This window comes from Phaenicophaeus curvirostris, chromosome 5 (assembly GCF_032191515.1).
Source record: "Phaenicophaeus curvirostris isolate KB17595 chromosome 5, BPBGC_Pcur_1.0, whole genome shotgun sequence".
Lineage (NCBI taxonomy): Eukaryota > Metazoa > Chordata > Aves > Cuculiformes > Cuculidae > Phaenicophaeus > Phaenicophaeus curvirostris.
The window spans coordinates 11,992,738-12,014,171 of record NC_091396.1 but is presented as its reverse complement, the minus strand read 5'-3'; the positions used below and the strand labels follow the sequence as shown (position 1 = coordinate 12,014,171).

The 21,434-nt window shown below is 42.0% G+C and overlaps 1 protein-coding gene and 1 non-coding gene across 2 annotated transcripts; both read right to left on the bottom strand.

The window, feature by feature from the left end:
- Positions 1–1,653: 1,653 nt before the first annotated feature.
- On the bottom strand, positions 1,654–11,751 carry EIF4G2 (eukaryotic translation initiation factor 4 gamma 2). Its single transcript, XM_069857021.1, has 22 exons — positions 11,706–11,751; positions 11,191–11,302; positions 10,959–11,024; positions 10,442–10,567; positions 10,008–10,110; positions 9,189–9,320; positions 9,035–9,101; positions 8,801–8,952; positions 8,266–8,376; positions 7,611–7,694; positions 7,429–7,527; positions 7,081–7,222; positions 6,821–6,981; positions 6,267–6,380; positions 5,346–5,471; positions 5,005–5,109; positions 4,706–4,921; positions 4,153–4,411; positions 3,726–3,930; positions 3,041–3,252; positions 2,783–2,904; positions 1,654–2,477 (listed from the first exon to the last, which is right to left on the bottom strand). The coding sequence occupies exons 1-22, from the start codon at positions 11,749–11,751 to the stop codon at positions 2,412–2,414; spliced, it is 2,826 nt and encodes a 941-aa protein (XP_069713122.1). The 3' UTR covers positions 1,654–2,411.
- LOC138721667 (small nucleolar RNA SNORD97) lies at positions 6,062–6,225 on the bottom strand. The gene has a single exon (XR_011337597.1). It is a non-coding gene; the product is annotated as a small nucleolar RNA SNORD97 (small nucleolar RNA).
- Positions 11,752–21,434: the final 9,683 nt, after the last annotated feature.

Genomic DNA, 21,434 nt, shown 5'->3' with positions numbered 1-21,434 from the left:
TTCTCTCACCTTCACAGTAACTTCAGTTAGAATCTACCAGTTGGACTGTTCTTCCATGATTTGTGGTTCTTCCCCATCTCAGCTTTGCAGGACACAGGGGTGAAGTTCATTATGTATGTAGTAACCTAGAGCTGGAGTACACCAAGCAGTAGCATACACCTAAACTCATCAGCTCTAACAGCAAAGGTTAAACACAAATGAAACCAAGAGATGAAACACAATCCTGTTATTGAAATAACACTCCTAGCAAGATACAAACTGCAACTCTGAAACAGAATTTGCAGTAGTAGAGGACCTGCGGACCTGTATTTACTTTCTTCTACCCCAATAAATGGTATTTAATTGCAGAACCTTAAGAGAGTATATAGGACAACCACTTGAGAAACATCTTTATCTGCCCAAGAATGGGTGTGAAGTGAGGATAAACCCCACAGCCGCCGTTCATCCAAAGTTGACTCTGCAGAGACGTTTTCATAAATTCAAAACTCCTTTGCATTGTGACTGGGAAGAACATACCAGTAATGATTTTGGAGGCCCCCTGACATCACTGCTCATCACCGTTATACAGAAATTGCGTTTACATGAAAAAAAGCCAGCTTCTGACCCCAAGCCACTTAAATTGTGGTTATAGCGCTTTCCTTTTTCATTCGAGTCCACAGAAATAGCTCTTTTTACTACTATATATGCCACATTTCTAAGGTGCATTGCTTTTAAGTATCATTTAATTGTTAGTAATTCAAGAAGTTCACTGCCCTTTATTAATGCAGTTTGGTTTATGGAAGCACGTGACCTTCATTTACTGGGCTACACGCTGTACAAGTTACTGAGGCAGCTGAAGCAACTCATCGAAGGCACCTAACTTAAAAGCATACAATAGACAACCGTTTGTCTCTGCAGGTTCTGAAGCTTGGCCCTCACAGCAAACTGCCAGCAAAATGAGCACTAGCTCCATTCCCCCATCACAGCACTTTAAGGTGCATAAACACAAACTTGTCCCTCTGCTCTTTTATGATCTCTATTACTTCTCACATTTCCCTTTTTCATCTCCCCCGCTGCAGAAAACAGTATGCAATCTAAAGTGCTTCCAGCACTGGCAAAACCACGCTTTAATCAAGGAAACACTACTGACTTGCCCTTGACTATTTATTAAAAAATAAAAGATTGTTAAGTCTTTAGTAACAAAGAAGGAAAAAAATTTCACTATGGACAAGAGTGGAGGAAGTAAGGTACTTTGAGTATTTAATAGGTGACATTTCAATCCTGTACAATGCAAACAGGCCATTTTGGAGGGATTTTTTTTTTTTGCTTATTTGAGAAGCAGGCAGCTAACAGTCAGTGCTGTTTGATTAAAAACACGCACGGGACCTAGGAAAGAGTTCAAAGCTTTACAGAGTTTAAGCACATGCTCACTGATAAAGCATACATTGGACAAGGCAAACTTGTGCTGAACCTAATCTTCCTGCTGTCAGAGCAGAGCTGTAGTGTTTAATCTTGTCTGTGCCCTTATTTAGAATTTAATTGCACCTTAAGACAATTACTATGCAACAGAACCCAAAGCTGGTCTCAGTCTAAGTCAACTCCCACTGCTATTTCCCTTCCATAAGCAAACTAGTTCACTCGAAGCTTTTTTGCTGGGAGTCATTCAGAAACAAGTCAAGTATCACAATGTTTATTGATAGATACAAGTATATAAAATCAGGGCATGAACATGTCTTGATAAATTAAGCAGACTTAATTTCCATACTATAATAGTTGAAGGACCAATTCATATTTCTGTGTCATGTGTCACACCCACAAAAACCTCTTCAAAGGGCATTAAATCATCACTTTAGCTGATCAGTTTTTGTGCAAGTAAACTGCTTCTTTTTAAGAGACTTGTGCACTTGCCCAGGCTCAAGAGTATTAAAACCTAGCACATAAAGCCCATTACTAGAGGTAGAAATACAGGCAAATATACTATTACGGCAACAACCATCGATTACAGTTAAGGATTCTCTGTAACAACCAAATGGATAATCAAATATTGCAACAACTCAAGTATTACACTGAGCAAAGTGCATTTCTACAGTATTCAGTGTTGCTATTCAGTTTTCTAACTTAAAAACAGCCTATGATAACTGGCGGCAAAGAAGATCCTTGCAACAGACTGCTTCTGCTTGAGAATTTATGATGTAATTATTGCATGCTGCTAATACACTGTTACCTAAACATTAAAGATACTCTAAAATATTTTTATTGTAGACTATTAAGACATACTACAAAAACCTTTTGCAGAAGACATCCTATTGACATGCTTCTGCCTTAAATATTGTGAAACATTACAGCGGAATGAATTTTCGCAGTGGTTAGGTCAAATGCAGTTACATCATAGCAACAGTATGTTTGCACAATTTAAGGCTTTGGCTGGTTCTTTAGTCAGCTTCTTCTTCAGATTCTTCTTCTTCAGCAGTTTCCAGCCAGGTTAGCCACTGGTTCACCTGCAGTTACACAAAAATGGTTTAAGGCAGCAGCAATTATTTCCTTGCTAGGTACTTCTGCACAACACTGATACTTCCTCACTGGCTCATTTAAAAAAATCTTTCAACCACACTTCACACTAAGTGGAGGTATCCAGTGAAGAAATAAGGAGGCTCTGTTAATCTTGTCTCAGTCCTTCCTAGTGAAACACTCTACGAAGTTTCTGGATATTAACCCGTGAAATGCTGTCTGAGTATGTTCAAAATACTCCAGTGCAGAAGACATCATAGAACATGATTTTCTACTTTAACGTTACCAAGTTTACCTGGAATAAAGCTTTGCCTTTCCCTGGAAACTCTTGAGTAATATCTTCTTTCCATGCCAAGAAGGCTTCTTCTTCAATGATCTCCATGTCATAGAAATGAACAAAGAAGCGCAGTAACATGCCTATGGAAGTAAATTTAAGCTTAGCTAGGTATAACAGCTTACTTGACAAAGAAATGCAGCGTGACAAGCCTGAAAGCCATTTACAGATGAACAGCCATACACAAGCTAAATTTTGTTAAGATCTTAAAGTACGTACCTTTTGGAAAGTTATTGTTGTAGCAGTGCACCTGGAGCGCATACAAAGCGCTCACTTGCAGATCAACATGGTCATGGAGGAACTTCTGCATCACCGGCTTGAAGGAAAGAAGCAGCTGCTTTTCCTGCTCTAGCTGCTCTTTAGATGGAGCAGATGAAGAATCCGATTCGTCACTAGGTGGGTTTACCTCACTAGAAATATACTGCAAGAAACTGAACAAAAAACCCCAAAACAATCCGGTAAGTTTTGTAAACTATCAAGCAGCTAGAATTCATATTCTACAACAGTAAAACAAGTACTCTGAAGTTCTTTGCTAGCTATTACTGAAATACATTTGTGCTTCCAGCAGCAGTTAGATGCACACACAGTACATTAGTACTGCAGTTGACTTTCACCAGAAAAATCCTAGGTGCTTCTACTATGGCTCTGAAACATTTTAGGAAAAGAATATACAGGTCTTGACTTTTCCTTCCCAAGCAAAAGCAACACTTCACACCTGGGAATTTGCTTTTCTTCTAAAACACAACAGGTGTTTAGAACATGGGAAGTTTACTCCCAAGCATTTAACTCCCTGTGTACCGTATCCTTTCACACACAGTACTACAAGTTAGCCTTTGCACAACTAATGTCTTATTGGCAGCTTAAAAATTCCATGTGCCTAAACTACATCGACAAAGCATCTCACCTGGTCATCAATATATTCACAAATCCCTTATCTACATGAAGTTTGGGCGAAATGTTATCTTTAATCCACTTATAGATGGCTTGAGGGGATGGATCCGATTTTATCTGCTTTAGCAGTTCCTTCTCCAGTTTCAGAAGTGGGAACAAGAAGCTAAGCCCCTTCCCTTCTAAGATCTCCAGCATGCGGTCCTTGTTCTGGTCAATTTCTGACAAGTAAATAAGAAAGACACTTCAGTGCTGGTGCTAATCAAAACCTACAATCAACAGTTTGTGGGTCTGACTGCCACTTAAACACCACTGAAAATTCGTGACAGATGATGGGATAGAAGTAACTTTGTATGTTATTTTACTGGCTGTAAAAACAAAAGGAAAAAACATCTTGCATGCACCAACATGAAGCATCACAAGAGCTATGTGGCAACTCTTACCTGGTAACATCTTCTGCATATTCACTTTGCTTTGTTGGAACAGTTCTGTTAGCCATTCACGATCTTGTAACTTAGCTAACTGCTGAAGGCAGAGCAGGAATAGAGGGAAATGGGTGCCACTTTCCAGTGGTTGAGCCAGTTCAGAAATGCTCACCAGTTCTGAAATAATGGCACGGGCTGCAAACTGTGCTAAGTAGGATTTCACCAACGGGATGTCCACCTCCAGTTTGGGGCACTGGTCCAACACATTCAGGAAAGCCTAAGAAACAGAGAATGCAAAGTTGATTTTTGGAAGTAATTTTCTTTCTACACAGCAATACTCCCATATAGGAGCCTCACATTTCTGTATTTAATCCCCTGCCCATATCATCCAGTTCCTGAAACCCCATACCTATGTTTTTTCATCACTCCTTATACCTCTTACAAGTTGAGACATTATTTTTATCTCCTCAGATCAAGAGGACTGAAGAAAAGTTTGCATGCTGTCTTTATGCAAGCTAGAAGTCATCAACAGCCAAGCTACAAGGACTGTGAGCCTATCAGGCTGCAGTACCTGCATGAAGTTGTCACTTGTGGCTATTCCCTCCTGCTTGAGCAAGCTGATCAAAGTACTTGCTTTCTCTTTGTCTTCATCTGATCTATCTAGGGATTGAAGGATCACTTTGCTCAGCATCTCAGGAATGAAGTGTTTCGGGGCTCTCATTTCTCTCACAGTATTGACAGCATCATTAGCATTTCCATTGTTCAGATACTCGGTCACAACAGCTTCCTAAAGAGAAACCCCACTGTAGTTAAACATTCAGTTTTAAAGAGCAAACACAAGGCTTTTAAGAAGCACTACTGCATACTTACAGTTTGTTTAAGTAGCTCTTCTTTAGAAGGAGGTGGTTTCTTTGTGGTCTTTGCAGGCTTTTCTTGTATAAGTGGAGGATTTGTTTTAAGACCAAGTTGAGGAGGCTGAAAAAGAGTACTAGAATTTGTTTCTTTGCAATACATCTACCTATATTCTTATCACATTTAAGAACACTCAAAACAAAGGCAGAATAAAGTCAAAGTGGGGTTTCAGGCATTTTTGCATATCCTACTCTGCAGTGAAAGGCTTGTCTCTCCTTCCATATTAGAAACGCATCTAAGTCTTACATACGTAAATTAGTTACATATAGCTAACAATATACAGAAATTTTGGTATTTACCTGTCCCAAAGGTGGTGTCTGAGTGCGTGGTGGTTGAGCACTGGGAGGAATCATAGTTATCTGGGGCTGAAGCTTTGGCACTTGGTTTTTATTCATTAGAAAAGACTGAGCAGGTCTCAGGCTAATCTGTAAACACATAAGTCAGAACGAAAACCCTCAAACTGTTTCAAGTACTGTGACCAAGAACGTGCAGCCACGGACCCGCAGCAACTGATCCCACTGAAGTGTGGCTCTTCTGTTTCTACAATATTATCACTCAAATACAAATTAAGCCATGCGCATACTGAAACTCCCCCAAAAGCACGACTCAATGAATCACAACTTGCTGAAAGTTATTGGCATTTAGTTCCATTTGTAGCAGGTTCTGGAATTGCTCCTTTTAGATGCAGTATGTTAGAGACCCAAGAAGATACTTAGCATGTTTGCTGATGTGTTTTACAGCCAAGACAAAACTCTACCAATTGCTCAGAAATCAGATTTCAAGTCTGGTTAATGCTCAAAATAACAATGCTCTTCACTTTGTATTTGACGCTATGCCAATTAGCCAGTTGAAAAAAAAAGGTTTAATCTGGTCCAGCACTTCAGGGTTTCTAAAGCTTCTAATGATCAAGATTTTCTGAAGCTTTATTTAAATGTATCATTATCAATATGATGCATGGGAACTGATGTCAGAGTAGTGTTCTTGGGGAGGTGGGGGAAAGGGACACCCCCAAAAATTGCCCTCATATCTCAGTCTTGCTCATAGGACGCTGGATACCCTTAAGGGTAGTGAGGGGTAAGGTGAAAGAGAAGGGACAAAGAAGGAGGAGGAGGAGGAGGAGGAGAAAGAGTTCCAGCATTAGTCCTCATAATAACGCGTCTTGCTATAATCATTGGGCAATATTTAGAATAGGCTTTAAGTAATGTAGGCATGTAATGTACCTCATCTGCATTAAGCTGTCCTTTCTTAGAAAACCGAGGTGGCATATCCTTCGACTGTCCTTGTTGCTGGGATAAGAGTCCCTGATTCTGGTTATGGTAGAGCTGGCTTTGCCCCTATTTCAGAAAGGGAGATATAGAGAAAGAAGTGCAGATGATGGAGTGGTGTACATCATATGGCAAGTAGTACCAGAGGGACCAGAAGAACAAAGATTCTATTCGCCAAGAAGGGAGAAAGAAGGAGCAGGGGTGGTGGGAGAGTAGCATCTATCCCTAAAAACAGGGCTATCTTTTAAATAAAATTCACACCATTCTGACCCACCAAAGCCACATGCACCTTTTCTTGCATTAAAAAAAAAAAAGTGTAGTCCTTGCATCCCTTGCACAATTTAAAAAGTGGTTCAGAATTTTTGTATCAGCTGAGCATCAGTTCCTATCAGAATAAAATCTGAGCAAGTATTTCAACATAAGCAGACTATAATCCATAACATACGCATCTGCAGAAGAGCTTCTAAACATGCTAAATAAAGTCATCCTGTGAACAATGCCTTTCTTACCTGACTTTTCAGAAAAGATTTGCCTAGTTCTCCAAACTGGGATTGAGCAGAAGGCATGAGGTGACCCCCATGGCCATTGAAGAGTTGGTTTGAACGATGGCGTCCCATGGTGGGTGAAAATCTATCCTGAATAACCCCTGGACCAGTACCAATTCCGCTACCTATATTGTTAATGAGACAAAGCACAATTGTAGTTTTGTGGTTCCTGTTCAATACAGTACAGCTGCAATCACCACATCAGACTTGCAGTTCCAACGTACCTGGCATTTGTCCAAACATATCAGCAAGCCCTCCGAGTGGGTCCCTGTCAAGTTTCATCCTGGGTGGCATAAAGGGTCCCTCCAGAAAGAAGTCGCTTCTCATTCCTTGGGACATCGGAGCAGGAATAAAAACTCCCAGATCCTGTAAAGCAGCAAGTATAATGTTAGTCAGTTCTGAGTCCCTGAACTAAAATTCCATCCAATTTTAACCCTTAATCCCTTACTGTTGTACTCTGCCAAGAGCTGCTCGTAGGCACAAATCCTAAGTTATGACATGCAGCAATCAGCTTAAGGATACACTAACACTCAGGCAAAAGCCAAATACAAGACTTTACAGACAACACCTACTTTTACTGCATCTTGACGGATTTGATTGATAGTCTTTGGTCCATTGTCAAGAAAAGCTTTGCGAGGAACCCAGTTGTGTTCTCTCAACTCCACAGTATCCTTGGAACACAATGAATTATTAGGAAAGGATTCAAGACAACATTGCAAGAAAGGGAAGGGAGTAAGCCATTTTATCATCATACCTGCAGCAGGAAACGAATCCTTGCTGGCAATTCCTTACTTGACATCAAGGAGCGCATACGGGCAAAGTACTGATCCATTAAGGACTGGGGGAACAGAAGTGATGTCACAACCAGTATCTTGCATGTTTTCAGTAAATATCACCACATTCAAGGCATTTAAGATCATATAATACAGGACTGTCCTTTCCTGCCAGCTCAACCTCCTTGACGGTAGCAGAGCTTAAGGAAAGCTTATGCATCATGACAGATCATCGAAGACAAAGATGAAAACCTGCCAGTGTTCTCATCATTATGACACCATTTTAAGTTTGCATTCAGAACTGAGTCCAAATGCATCTGTCTGATCACCTCATTATGTTCAAACTGGAGTTCCACACCACAACTTCAAGCAGCATTTATGGAAACATCTTTCTTGCTTTTACGACTTCTCAATGACCCTAACTGCATTCCTAAAGGACATTTAAAACCATTTTGAAGAGTGGCTCCTTCTGCTATCAAGAGATTTCATGGAGGAGCAGTAATCGATACTTTTCTCTCTAAAGTCAGATCTCAGTTTTGTACGTATTAACAGAATACTAAATACGGAAAATTCAGACAATTAAGCCTTAGCTATACGATGCGACTAGTTTAATGACTGCAGCGGCTATGCACATACCTTGGCTTTCGCATGGTCTAATCTAGGTCCCACTGTCCTCATTATCTGACAGAGGCACTCCAAATCCTCCCCCATATCTTTGAGTTGGACTCTCTTCTTCTTTTCCAAAAGCTGAAATATTAGAGAGGAATTAAGTTTTTCAGTGTATTATAAATGATAATTTACAGTCAGTAATAACTTTGTACATAGGGACATGTATTCACCTTGTTCTGAAGGCAGAAGGACTTGACAATTAGTTTAAGAACTGAAGTACCTACTACTCAAAGCCTACATACTTTGAAGTACCTGTGGTACTTCTGTCTACGCCAAACTACATGCTCACTTGGAGACAACTCCTACAGCTTTCAACAGTCAATTTTAGTTTTTAATCACACTAAAAGACTTTGTTTTAAACAGTGGGGGGAGCAGATAATCGGCAGGAAACACTCTCATGGTACTTTATGCCCCAGGATTCCCAAAGCAGTATAAACGTGTACATCTCTTTAGTCTGTAAGTCCTATTTTGCTCTTAGCCCACTCTTAATCTGAATACTCACTGTTTTGATGCACTTATGAAGGATAGATTCATGAATAAGATCAAGCTTGCCAAGTTCTCCAATGAATTTGATGTTCCCCAGCATCTTGATCTTTGCAATAGCTCTCTGTTCCTCCTCCTCAGGGAGGAGGGGACCATCATGCTTATCATAGACTGGAAAACAAAGAAGGCTGTTTAACACTGTTGTGGAAAGAAACGATAAATACATTCTGAATTAAATAGTTTTAAAACTTACTATCAACATTTCTGGTTCGGTTTTCAAATTCATCTTGAAGTTTAGATATTAGGAGGCGTCTGAATGTCTAAGAAAAGACAACAAAGAGAACAATTAAGATCATCAGTGCAACTATACACGGTAGTAAAATTTTTCATTCCAGATTGAGACTCACTGTGCTTTGCTTCTGTCCTGGATGACTCTCTGCTGACGGGCCATCAAAGTTGGGTGCATCTTCTGCCAGTCGCAGACATAGTTGAGCATACAGTGAACTATACTTGGGCTCTTCAAGGGCTTTGTCTACGATCTAAATAAATTTGTCTTGAGTATCAGGTAGCATATACAGGATGTGAACATTATTAGGAAAATGAGTTGCAAGGTAATGCAGTATTACCACTCTGCAACATACAGAAATATCTACTTTTTGCAATTTCAAACATACAGAAGCAACTGATTTTATTTCAACACTAGTCAATACTGAAACAAAGGAATGCCTTAAAAAATGCTATACGACCAAAGTATCTTTCATTCTTAGCCAATGAGTGGGACAAATTTGAAGTTTATCAGAACACTGGAATTAGTACTACCAATCTGACCCCTGATTAAACTGAGTGACATGACAGTTGAATTAGCATACCAAGAGGTCACTTACAGTAGCTTTTTGAAAATCATTAAGCTTGCTTTGTCAGGAGACCAGGAAGAGACTAGGAAAGCCAGGAAAGTAAGACAGCTAACTAGCATTTTAGATTATTTAAAGAACATCAAGAAAAAAAAATCCACAATCATGTTTAGCGATCCTTGAGAATTCTAAAACAAACTTAGAGCTTAAAGACTACTTCCGCCCCAGACACCCCTTTTATACAAAAAGGAGGAATGGTATTTATGCACGTCTGGATTATCAAACACGTTAGCCACATTACTTTCATACCCCCAAAACCTCTTACTTTTAAACATGCAAGAAACCTGTAGTTAAAAGAAACTCAATTAAGCTTACCAGCAGTATGACCCCTTTTAGGATGAGCTTAGATTCTACACCCACATTGAGGAGCTCAAGGCATAGCTTGTCAAACTTTTCAGGAGTAAGCTTATTTAGTATGCTAAAGAGGAACAACAAAAAAAAATAATCCAGATTACAGATCTTGTAAGCATTCTACAAGCGATTTTAGACCCAAGTTTACCCTTACTTCTTAAGTCTAATAAAAAATACAGAAGTGCAATTTTCCATCCAACCAATCCTCTCAATTACTTTCAAGTACTTGCTGCCGCTGGCCTATCAGTTTCTGCCTTCTTCCCTTCAAAGGGCATCAGACTCCCATATCCCACACCAAACTCAAGACCCACATGTCATCCTTTCCTACAGGAAGTTTACTGGACATATATACTGCTGAATAAAACAGTAAGGAAAAAGAAATTTTACAAATGACTTACCCTCTTACTTTCCTGAAGATTGCATCATGTCGTTCTTTGTCATTTGCGGAGTCGTCATCTCGTCTAGTGCTTCGTGAAGGAATCCATTTCTGAGCGTTTTGCCCTGGGGTTTTCCCCAGGAACTCGCTGTGATTGTTAAGCAGAAACAGCATCAAGAATTGGCCTTTTACCCTTTCAGTACTGCCTTACTCAGGCTGATTCTGTTACTAGCTTTGCTAAGAGCATGCACCAACCCCTACCAACACTGCACCATCTGCTGCAAAGTATTAACTCACAGAAAAAATGACACCCCAGCTCCTCTACATTTTTAGGTGGAATGCATGAAAAAGTCTGTGTGCATCACATAACTGTACCATGACACTGTCAACAGGTGTCAATATCCACCAATCTGAGGCACAACACCATATCATTAACTTAGTGGCTATTCCTTGTACAACTTTATTCTATTTTGAACTCTATTTACCATCAAGCACTCTACCTCTAAACGTATGCCAGGTCAAAAAGCAAGACGACATACCTATGGCTGGCAGTCTTGGGATAGTGCTGAGGTGCACCCCTACCACCTCCTCCGCCTGAAGAAGCACTGTTAAAAATGACAACATAATCTCGCGTTAAGTTCAAAATCCCAATGCTTTCAGTTATGGATCAGCAGTTTCGGTATAAATCTAAGACAAATTTAAATTCTCAAAGGACAGTTTCCCTTGCTAAATGTTTATCAAAAAGAACCCTCAAACCACAACCACTAGTACCTGAAACGAGAAGCACCCCCTTCTGCAATCGCACTCTCCACTTTGGCGGCTTGACAACGAAGAATCTTCAAAAGAATAAAATTAAATTGACGGGGTGGGGGAAAAACAAAACCTAGAAAGACAAATCAAGCGTTTGTATTACAGTTGTTTTACTAGCAGCCATAGTATCTAACTTACAATAAAAGTACAACTGCTCAGGAGAACACTAGGTTTCATAGAAGAGAATTCTAATTTACACAATACTTGGGACACTCAGAGAAAGGCCAATTTCATCATTATAGCCACATTTTCCTGTGGGGGTGAGGGAGGAGAGAGAAGGGAATCATGGACCGGGAACTTAAGACCCTGAAATTCACCTTGTCAACCCCCCAAAAGAAAAAAAACCAAATAAGTATTTTTTTCCTGCTAGTCCAGCATAATTAAACGAATCCTTTACTAATGCGTTTTAGAAGCCGCAATTCAGCACAAGATGAAGTAGTCAAGTTTCAAGGTACCACACCAAAAAACCTCCACACCTAACGTCGTTAAAGGGATGCGGTTAGGGTACGTCCAACCGGCCATCCAACCTACTGAACAATCAGAAACCCATAGCCCCTCCCCGCCTCGCCAGAGTAACAACCCCCGCCTCGCCTCGCTCCCCTAGCGAAAAGCTGGGGACGGGATCGCCCGGGATGGGGTGGTGGGAGGCGTTTGGAACAAAACCGGCCGGGCGCGCCGGCTCCAACATGGCGGCCGCGAACAAAAGGGCTGCGGCGCGCGCGGAAGGGGGGGCGCCCCCCGCTCTGCTGCCGCATGGAGCCCGCGCCCAGCCGCCTCCCCTTCCCCCACCGGGCGCCGCCCGCGGCCCGGCCCCGTTCTTTGTTCTCCGCTACCGAGGCGAGCGGGCGCTCCGCTCCTTGGCCGCCGGCAGAAAACGGCGCCCTCGCCTCCGCTCCGCCCAAGGGGGCGCCGGGTATCGCTCCACCGGCAGCGCTCGGCTCACAGTTCCGCGAAAGGAGTAAACGAATGAGAAAAACACTCTCTCACCATCGTCTCTAGAGAACAAGCATCTCCTCTCTCGCCCCTACAAGCGATGCGGGCCCCACTACGCGCCGCGGCTGCTGCCCCCAAGGACGATCCCCCCCACCTTCCCGCCCCCCTCGCCGCCGACACGCGGCTCTGACCTTAAGCGCTTCTGCTTAACTTCCCCTCCGCAGCGAGCCGCCGAGCTCCTCGCCCCCTTCGCTTAGCTCCCGCGGGACTCGCAGAGCGGGCGAGGGGAGCCACCGTCGCCCTACGCCGCCATTTTGTGCGGAAGAAAGCGAGAAGAAGCCCACGAGAAAATGGCGGCCGCTCTGGGCAGCCGCCATTTTAAACGGCCGCCGCAGGGTACCCGCTCCTTCCCGGCCCCGAATTGCTCTCCCGCCGCCGCTCCCGCGTTTCTTACCTTCCCTAAGGCCTTGTCAGCTTCCCCGGGTCCCGGCGGCTACCAAGGGCAGGGGAAAAGGCAAGAGAAGGGAGGGGAGGGGAAGGGAGCCGGGGACCGGGGCCGGGGAGGGGAAGGGGGGAGCGCGCGGCACAGGGCGAGTCTCCGAGTCACTACAGCAGCAACAGCGGCAACAGCCCAACGCCACCCTCCACCGCCTCCATAGAGAGCCGACTCGCCGCCGCCTCTAGAGCCCCGCGAGCCAGCCCCACTAACTTTATCGCCCTTCACGCCACCTACCCCGCCTCCCCACGGCCGCCGCCAATCGCCGCGCGGCGCCCCGCCCGCCCTGCCAATCACCGCAGGCGGGAGGCGGGTCCTCGGCCGGGGGCGGGGCCAGTGGGGAGAGGCGGGCTCGCCGCGCCGCCGCCGCAGTGCAGCAGCCGTATTCACGGAAGCATTTGCGCCGCGTGGCTGGCGGTAGTGCCGCGAGGTGGGGGGGTGGTTTGCGCAAGTAGCGTAGCGGGGTAATGGCGGCTCTTGAGCGGCTCCCCTCCTGTGCTGTTGCCTCATGTGTTTCAGCCGATGCCGAGGCCCCGTGTGTGGGGTCTAGACGGTGGCCTGCGGTTGATTCTGTCGCGTTATAGAATGATAGATTTGTACACATGTATCATAAGCTTTTGGTTTATTTATTTATTTAGTAAATCTATTTAAAAGTTTCCTTTCATCCCACATTTCAGATTTGGTGCAGGTAAAAAATTCAGATGATTATGGACTGTGGTCCTGAGTTTGCAGTCAGATCCGAAGGAGGAGAGGTTCTATTTAAGGTCGAAAAGCCTGCCTGTGTGGATCCAATTGCAGGTTTGCTTTCGGGGTTTGGAAACTTTCCACCTCTCAGCATGTGCTTTTAGCTATTAATTGGCCTGCCTATGGCAGGGCGGTCCTGCAGGCAGCCTGCGGACCAGCAGGATTCTCGAGAGACATTTTTACATATATTTACTGTGGGGAGCACACAGCTGGTGGGGTTTTTTGCTCCTGCTTAGTTAAACAAAACAAAGATGGCCAGGCTTTTAGCTGTGAGTGGAATTCGGCATCATGGGAGGCTTCCAGAGACTCACCAGTGTGGAGTTTTATCCATTAGCAGTTGTATCTCCATCCCAGATGGTCACTGAGGCAGCAGCAACCTGGACTTGCCAAAGACATGAAGTTATTTGCCCTAGATGGGGCAGGACAGAAAATGAGCTAAGTGAACGTGATAACAAACCCCACAAACATCCGCATCTGCTTTGTTCACACATATGCCTTCCACTTTCGGTTTGCGTGACTCATATTTCAGATGACTGTGAGAAAGTGATACGTGTAATAACTCTTGAACTATATGGATGGCAAGTCCAAACAAATGATGTTACAGAACATCCAGTTTCCCCGAGCCAGCCTCATTCCAGTGCTTTCAACACTGTGTGCCACAGTGTCCCAGGGTTATATAAGGCCTAAAGGGTGCTGTCACGCTGAAGTTTTTACGTTGCATCTTCTCTGGGATGAAGTTTGTTCAAGGTAGCTTTCCCCGTCTTGTACTCTTAATCATTAAGGACATTTTACGTATTAGATTGTGTTACAGAAAATCTTGAACGACCTACCTGAAAGTAAGTTTTGAGCACATACGTGTTACGTAAGGTTAAAAGTAACTGGCAAGAACTTGTCATACCAAAATTTTTCTGTAATGACACTTTATTGTGTTTAACAATAATCACATTACTGCAAGAGCTTGGACCTCACATGTGAATCTGCAAGAACAGAAATGTGCAGAACTCCACTGAAATCAATGGAATCCTGTTTGAAAGAAGGGATTGATGTGCACAGAGTTATCAGCGAAGCCAACAAGATTTAAACCAATATTCAAACCAGTCGATATGATTTAAATAAACATTCTTAGAGGAAAACAGGTAATAAAAATACATGTGCATCTTAAAAACTGAAGTGAAGGCAAGGATTTTGTTTTGCATTGGATGGCAGCATATTCTTATGCAGTGTTTCCAGCATAGCATTCCAGCACTGCTTAGGGCGGAGACCCCGCAAGTGAAAATTAAGGAGATTTTTTCTTTTTTCTTGGGGGGGCATGAGACAGTGGAAAACCTGCAAAACAAGGTAAGTACATATTGCCTAAATGTCACTTTTTTTTTTCCTTTTATGTTAAAGCATACTATATGGTACATATTACCATAACAACAGAACAAAATCCACCATTTGGTCGGTAAGAGAACAGCAGCAAACAATCGCTGTTTTCTTAAACATATGATTGCTTTTTGGGACTCAGTTCTGCATTTTATTAAGACCAGCAGAATATGTGCTATTCCATAGCTCACACTGACTTTGGAAGGCAGGAACCAAAGAAGTTCCTGTGTTTGGCTGCTCGTAGCTTTTCTTTATATCTGTGCCACACTTTGTCAGCCTCATGGGCCGGCTGTACTAGTACGACTGATGAAGGCAGTGAACTGTAGTACAGAGGACAGAAATGATTGTGAAATGCTTTCAGTTTTATACATCTCACCTACTTCTTAAATGCCATAAACTAATGTGGAAGACAGCATTATTCATGTCTGAGAATCTAGCAGCCCAATTGTTTATATGATTATTCAGTAACAGATTTAACTAAAGAACAATTTCAGTTTCTCCTCTTGACTCGACAAAGAAAACCAAACCTAAATAACCAACCCCCAAACCCAGCAAAGAGAATTTAATAGCTATCAGTTTCAGTATCACCTTGCACCCATCAGTCACCATAATGACTCAAATTCTTCCCCCTCCTTTATATTTTCTCCCTTTCTCTCTTCCACTTGCCCTGAACACCAGTGATGCTTTAATTCAAATAAGCTGTTTTACAATTGACACGGTGGTTCTTCTGGATTTGTTTCTGCAGGTTTGCTCTTGCAGAATCTATGCATAATTCTGAGTGCACTGCCACTTGTTATTTGGAAGAGGCAGGGTTGTCTGTAAGGTGTCATGAGGAACCTACTGTGTTGCAGGCTATGACATAGAAATGGGAGCTGCTGCCACAGATGCAGCATCTGGCTGAGAGGAAGAGGAATGCTTCTTCCTGTGCATATGACGTAGCTCAGAACCTGGACTGGCTGCTGTCGTCTACCAAAGCAAACCATAAATTGTGGGAAGGGAGCTTTGCAGACCTGGGGGTTTTTCTTTACTATTGCCAAGCTGGAATCATTGTGACTTATCCTGTATAGTAGGTTGCATTGCAGTGATTACAGAACTGAGCACTGCTGGGTGGAGATTCCAAATGGAGTGCTGATGACAAGGTAGCTATAGCAATGTGGCAGTGTATGATCTCCAGTAAATACTGCATCTCCTCGCTGTGCTGGTTGTGGATCCGGCTAGGTTGTGTTTTATGCAGAGTGCCTCATTAATGTGGCATAGATATGCATTTAGTATGAACTAAGGCATCTATGTAAAGAACTGCTGCAGAGCTATTCAGTGAAAATTCACGCCCTAGTTTACTCCATGCTAAGTTCTCCAACATAATCACCTCCTTCACCTCTTACTTTCCAGACAGTTTTTCTGCCTGCCTTTTCAAATGAGCCTCATTTTTCTCCAAAGCTGTGTGTGTTTAGTTCCTGACCCACTCTATGAATGAACCAGCTGGCATGAACATTTAACCAAATGTACTCCTACAGTTTTTCCTGTGACAGAAATATGTCTCCAGGAGAGCTATACTACAGATAAAAGGCCTGGCAGGGAAAAAAAAAACAACAAAACCCAAACCTCAACTGAAAAACAGCATGGGCAATGAACAGGAGGAGTTGGAAGCCACCATGATGCTAGAAAACTGCAACCGAGTTTCCACTACTGAAACTTGGTGAGATGAATTCCATGACTGGAGCGTGGCTGTCAAAGGCTGCAGGCTATTTGTAAGGGACAGGTGAGGAAGAAGGGGTGAAGGTGTTGCCCTCTATGTGAAGAAATGGATAGTGTGAAGCGCTATCTCTGAGAGTAGTCACCAACAGGCCGAAAGCTTATGTGTAAGAACCAGAGACAACAAAGGGAACCTTGTGGTTGGTGTCTAGTATAGGTGGCCTAATGAAGGGGAGCCTATTTATGAAGCCTTCTTACTCCACCTACAAGGGGGTGTCATGCGCACAGGCTCTTGTCCTATTACTGGATTTTATCCACCCCAACATCGGCACGGGGAACTGTAGGCAATCCAGAACACTCCTGGAATGTATCAAGGATAACATTGGAAGCCAAGCAATAGGCAGCCCTACCCGAGAGGATGCGATACTTGGACCTGATGGTCACCAACATAAGCAAGCTAATCTGTGACCTCAACACTGGAGGCATCCTGGGCTGCAGTGATTATGCTCTGGTGGAGTTCACAGTCCTGATGGATATGGGTCAGTTGAAGAGAAAAATCAGGACCCTGAATTTTGGGAAAGCAAACTTCCTGCTCTTCAAGGGGTTAGTCAACAGGACCCCCTGGGAAACTACCCTCAGGAACAAGGGAGCAGAACAGAGCTGGCAGATCTTTAAGGATGCTTTCCACAAAGCCCAAGAGCTCTAGATCCTCAGGTGTAAGAAATCAGGAAAGGAATGCAAGAGACCAGCATGGCTGAGTCAAGACTTGCTGGTCAAACTAAAGGGCAAGAAGGAAAAGCACAGGCAGTGCAAGCAGGGGCAGTTATCCTGGGTTGAGTATAGGGACACTACCTGGTTGTGTAGGGATGGGGTCAGAAAGATCAAAGTGCAGCTGGAACTGAAATTGGCAAGGGAGACAAGGAATAATAAGTAGGGCTTCTACAGGTGTGTCAACCGGAACAGGAAGGTGAAAGAAAATGCAGCCCCTGTGATGGGGAAACTGGCAAACTGGTAACAAAAAAAAAAAATGAGGAGAGAGCTGAGGGAGTCAACAACTTTTTCACCTCAGTCTTTACTGTCAGTCTCTCTCCCCACACCTTTTGAGTGGATGGACTGATAGACAGAGACTGAAGAAGCAAGGTCCCTGACACTGTAAGGGAAGATCATGACTGTCTGAGGATCTTGAACATACACAAATCTGTGGGACCTGATGAGATGCACCCCTGCGTCCTCAGGGAATTGGCTGATGTGGTTGCCAAGCCCCTCTCCATGACATCTGAAAAATAATGGCAGTCAGGTGAAGTCTCTAGTGACTGGAAACAGAGAAACATTCCACCCATTTTTAAAAAGGGTAGAAAGGAAGACCGTGGCAACTACCAACCTGTCAGCCTCACCTCCGTGTCTGGGAAGATCATGGAACAGATCGTACTAGAAGCTGTGCAAAGGCAAAGGAGGACGTGGAGATGATTCAAGACAGTCAGCGTGGCTTCACTGAGGGCAAGCCCTGCCTGACTAACCTAGTGGTCTTCTATGATGGAGAAACTGCATCAGTGGACAAGGGAAGAGCTATGGGTGTCATCTATCTGGACTTCTGTAAAGCCTTTGATGCAGTCCTACACAACATACTTCCAAACTATTCTATGATTCTATATTTTTCATGTAAAGGATTTTTTTTGGCACTTGTGCTGAAGCAGAATGCTCTTAATGGTAAACCTGTTTAGATGGTGCAGATGCACTATCATACGAATTGTTTGCATCATCTTGGAAAAATGCACTAATATGTTGGTTATGGGTGTAATTTGCACAATACAGTACAGATGGTGTGAAAGCATTATAGAGGCTTTGTGGTTGTTCTCTACAGGATTTTAATTTGCAGAGTATCTATTGGTATCAAATTTCTGAATATCTATAGAGATGACCTTTAGTGAGGCTGATTTAACAACTATCACTGAGGCAATTCCAAGAGCATTCCAACCCCTCTAAACAATGGTGGACTTCTACCACCTGGGAGGTAGCTTCCCTTTTCCTATGCTTTGGAAAATCTTTTGCAGTAGACTTCAGAGAATCTTCTGTCTAATAAAACCACTGATTTTGCTGTCATCCAATTGTCTTCTGAAATGATGTTCCCTGTATCTTAACTCAGCATGTGGATTTCCTGCTGCTCAGAACTAGCCCTTCATACTTCAACAGATATATTGTCAAAAAAAAAAATCTTATTCACTGTTTAAGACCCTGAAGACTTGCTTGATTTCTTAAGTATAACAGTTAGTCTGGCAGTTACAATTGCACTGGAATCTTCTGGTGTTTCTTTGTCAGGAATTTGGAAAGAAATTGGGGTGTGACTTTCTAGTTAGCCAGTGAAAACTGCTTAGAGTGCTCCAGTGTCAGACTGATATTTCATCAGTGAATGTTTATACATGCAGCTACTGATAGTGAGACTATGCTCATAACAGTACAGCTTACTTGGCTTTCAGAGTTGTGTTTAGAACAGTGAATATTTTTAGCTGATATAATTATACTAATGCATAATCATAATAACTTTCAGAGAGGAAAATTGCGTATGTATTCCCAGAATGGTTTTGGGGAAAAAAAGAATCCCAACAAAACCTAAACCCAACAGTGGCTCTTCTCAGCAGGTCTAGTTTAATGAAACTCATGAGTCGCAATTTTTTTTTACTTTCTCTTGTCTTCTAAAATGACAGATTTGCTCATATTCTTTAGCATCAGCAGTGTGCTGTACTGCAGTGTTCTGTTTCTGACATTGGTTAGCACTATCTTTATGATAAAGTAAGAAAGCTTTACAATTTATCATTTTCATTACTTGCCAAGAGCAGAGCTTTTCTTTCTTGTAACCACTGCCAATTCATGTTTGAATTACCTTAAAGCATGTATATAATTTGTAATTTTTATAGTTATTAGAATTTCAGTTTTCTATGTTAGCGTATAATTTTGACACCTTTTAGGCCCCTCCAATATCATGTCTTAATGATTTTTCTGGTTTAATAGTATGATGTTTAAGAAGTAATAATCCTTTTATCAGTTTTAAAATGTATTGGCTTGATTCCATTGTAATCTGCCTGCTTAAGTGGTTTTGTGGCAGTCATCTTCTGTATAAAATGCTTATCATATTCAAAAACACCTACTGCGGCTGAACACAAATTCACAGTTGATCGAGTTGGAAGAGCATCAGACTGTCCTATAGCTGTATTAGATTACTCTTTATAAAAATATGTGATTGATGAACATGGAAGCGTGGATAGGAAATTACTTACTATTATTAAAATGCTGCAATTGGTATTATCACAGTAATTTTGTATTATATTTTTCACTGCATAAAATGCTGTGTCATGGTTATGTGTGTCAAAAAAGACGGAATACAGCACAGAACATGTATATGCTTTTTAGCTGCTTGTAGAAAAGGACTTTTGTTGCATGTAGTGAGCTACTCCCTGCTGTTTGTCTTAATTTTCCATGGACAGAAATGTAGTGTGTCTTCTTATGATTTAAGGTAATCATACATAAAATTTATCAATGGTTGCTGTTAATATGGTTATTATTAATGACAAAAGATAGAATTAATACTGTTAGGTTTCTGCTATTGTCAGATTTTCTGTTAGTTAGGGATAAAAGACCTGCCTGAGCTAGAAAAAAGGTGAGGAAAAGCTACTTAGCATTTTCAGTCATGCAGAGGAAGCAAAAATACAGGGATATTGGGCAAGTAGTTATAAATCCAGGTTAACCTTTTAGAAGTCAGTAAAGTCCTTCTGCTTTCCCATTGTTAATTGAAAATTTCAAACTCTTTCCTTACTATAAAAAATGATTACTTGTACCTATGAGTATATTACTACAAACTTGGATTTTTAAATTACGACAAACAGTATTTCCATAATTTGACCTATTATTCCCTTTATTAAATCCAGTCTACTTACAGTGTGTTAAAATTATTTTGCATTTCTGTAGAGTATTATTATATTTGCATTCTTTTGTCCTTAATACATTTAAAGCAAATGCAGTTACTAATTGAAATGATGTATTTTTTTCCTATTTTTGTGAAATCAGTTTGGTTTCTAAAGAAATTGCATAAAGGAAGTCTTTTCTCCGTTTATACCCAAATTGTTGCCTATGCATATTTTGGGAAGAGAACCAAAACCACTATCAGAACATGACCTGAATCCAGCCAAACATCTGAAGACCCTCAGATGTTGAAAAAAAGCCCTCTAGATCTGACTCAGAATCTAGCTTTTATTAACCAGTAGGTATTTCTAGCTTCTTGGGGCATTGTTTTATGTCATACTGTAAAACTCAGGCAAAAGAATGTTAAATGTGTTCTGTGATTGAAAATACTTTATTCTCTGGGGCAATATTAGCCATTTCAGCACCACAGAATTATTGTTATTTGCCAATCTCACAAGTTTAGTGAACTTAGGAAATTAATAGTTATTAACAAAAGGTAAAAAGTACTTCAGAGATGTATTTTAATAACATGATCACAGGCTTAGCATTTACGTGCTGTGCATGCAAAAGAGTGAATCCAAGTCAACTTATCTGCCCATGGACAGGTATCTGTTTCAGATGTAAATATCTGGACCCCTAGACTGAGATGATATTGGGTTGAATTATAAAATTTTCTAGAAATTACATTTCTAGGTAACTTCCAGTTTCAGTATCATTCAGACACTCTGACAGCTGACCCTGCTGGGACTGAAGTATTTAAAACACTCACACAAACCACTTCTGACCTAATCAAAAGCCTTTATTCCCTCCATAGACTCTTAGTACTGTGTTTTTAGCAAGTAGAACTCTGTTTAGGCCCTAAACAAACACAAAATTATGTAGCCTTACTGACTTAATATTAGTTTTGTCATGGGTGAATTTGCCTTAGCATTTTATCCGTATTGTATACCATATTGCCTAATTTATCCAAGGCAGCATCTCTCAGAATTTGCTGAGAGCAGAGCTATAGGTTGCTTCAGGT

What these genes read in the sequence shown, in the direction of transcription:
- EIF4G2 (XM_069857021.1), bottom strand. Translation starts at nt 11,751, where the DNA reads ATGGCCGGTTGGACGTACCCTAACCGCATCCCTTTAACGACGTTAG. An exon ending in TAGACCATGCGAAAGCCAAG is followed by an intron (nt 7,695 to 8,265) that starts GTATGTGCATAG and finishes CTGTTCCCCCAG; the next exon opens with TCCTTAATGGATCAGTACTT. An exon ending in GTGAATATATTGATGACCAG is followed by an intron (nt 3,253 to 3,725) that starts GTGAGATGCTTT and finishes TTTTTTGTTCAG; the next exon opens with TTTCTTGCAGTATATTTCTA.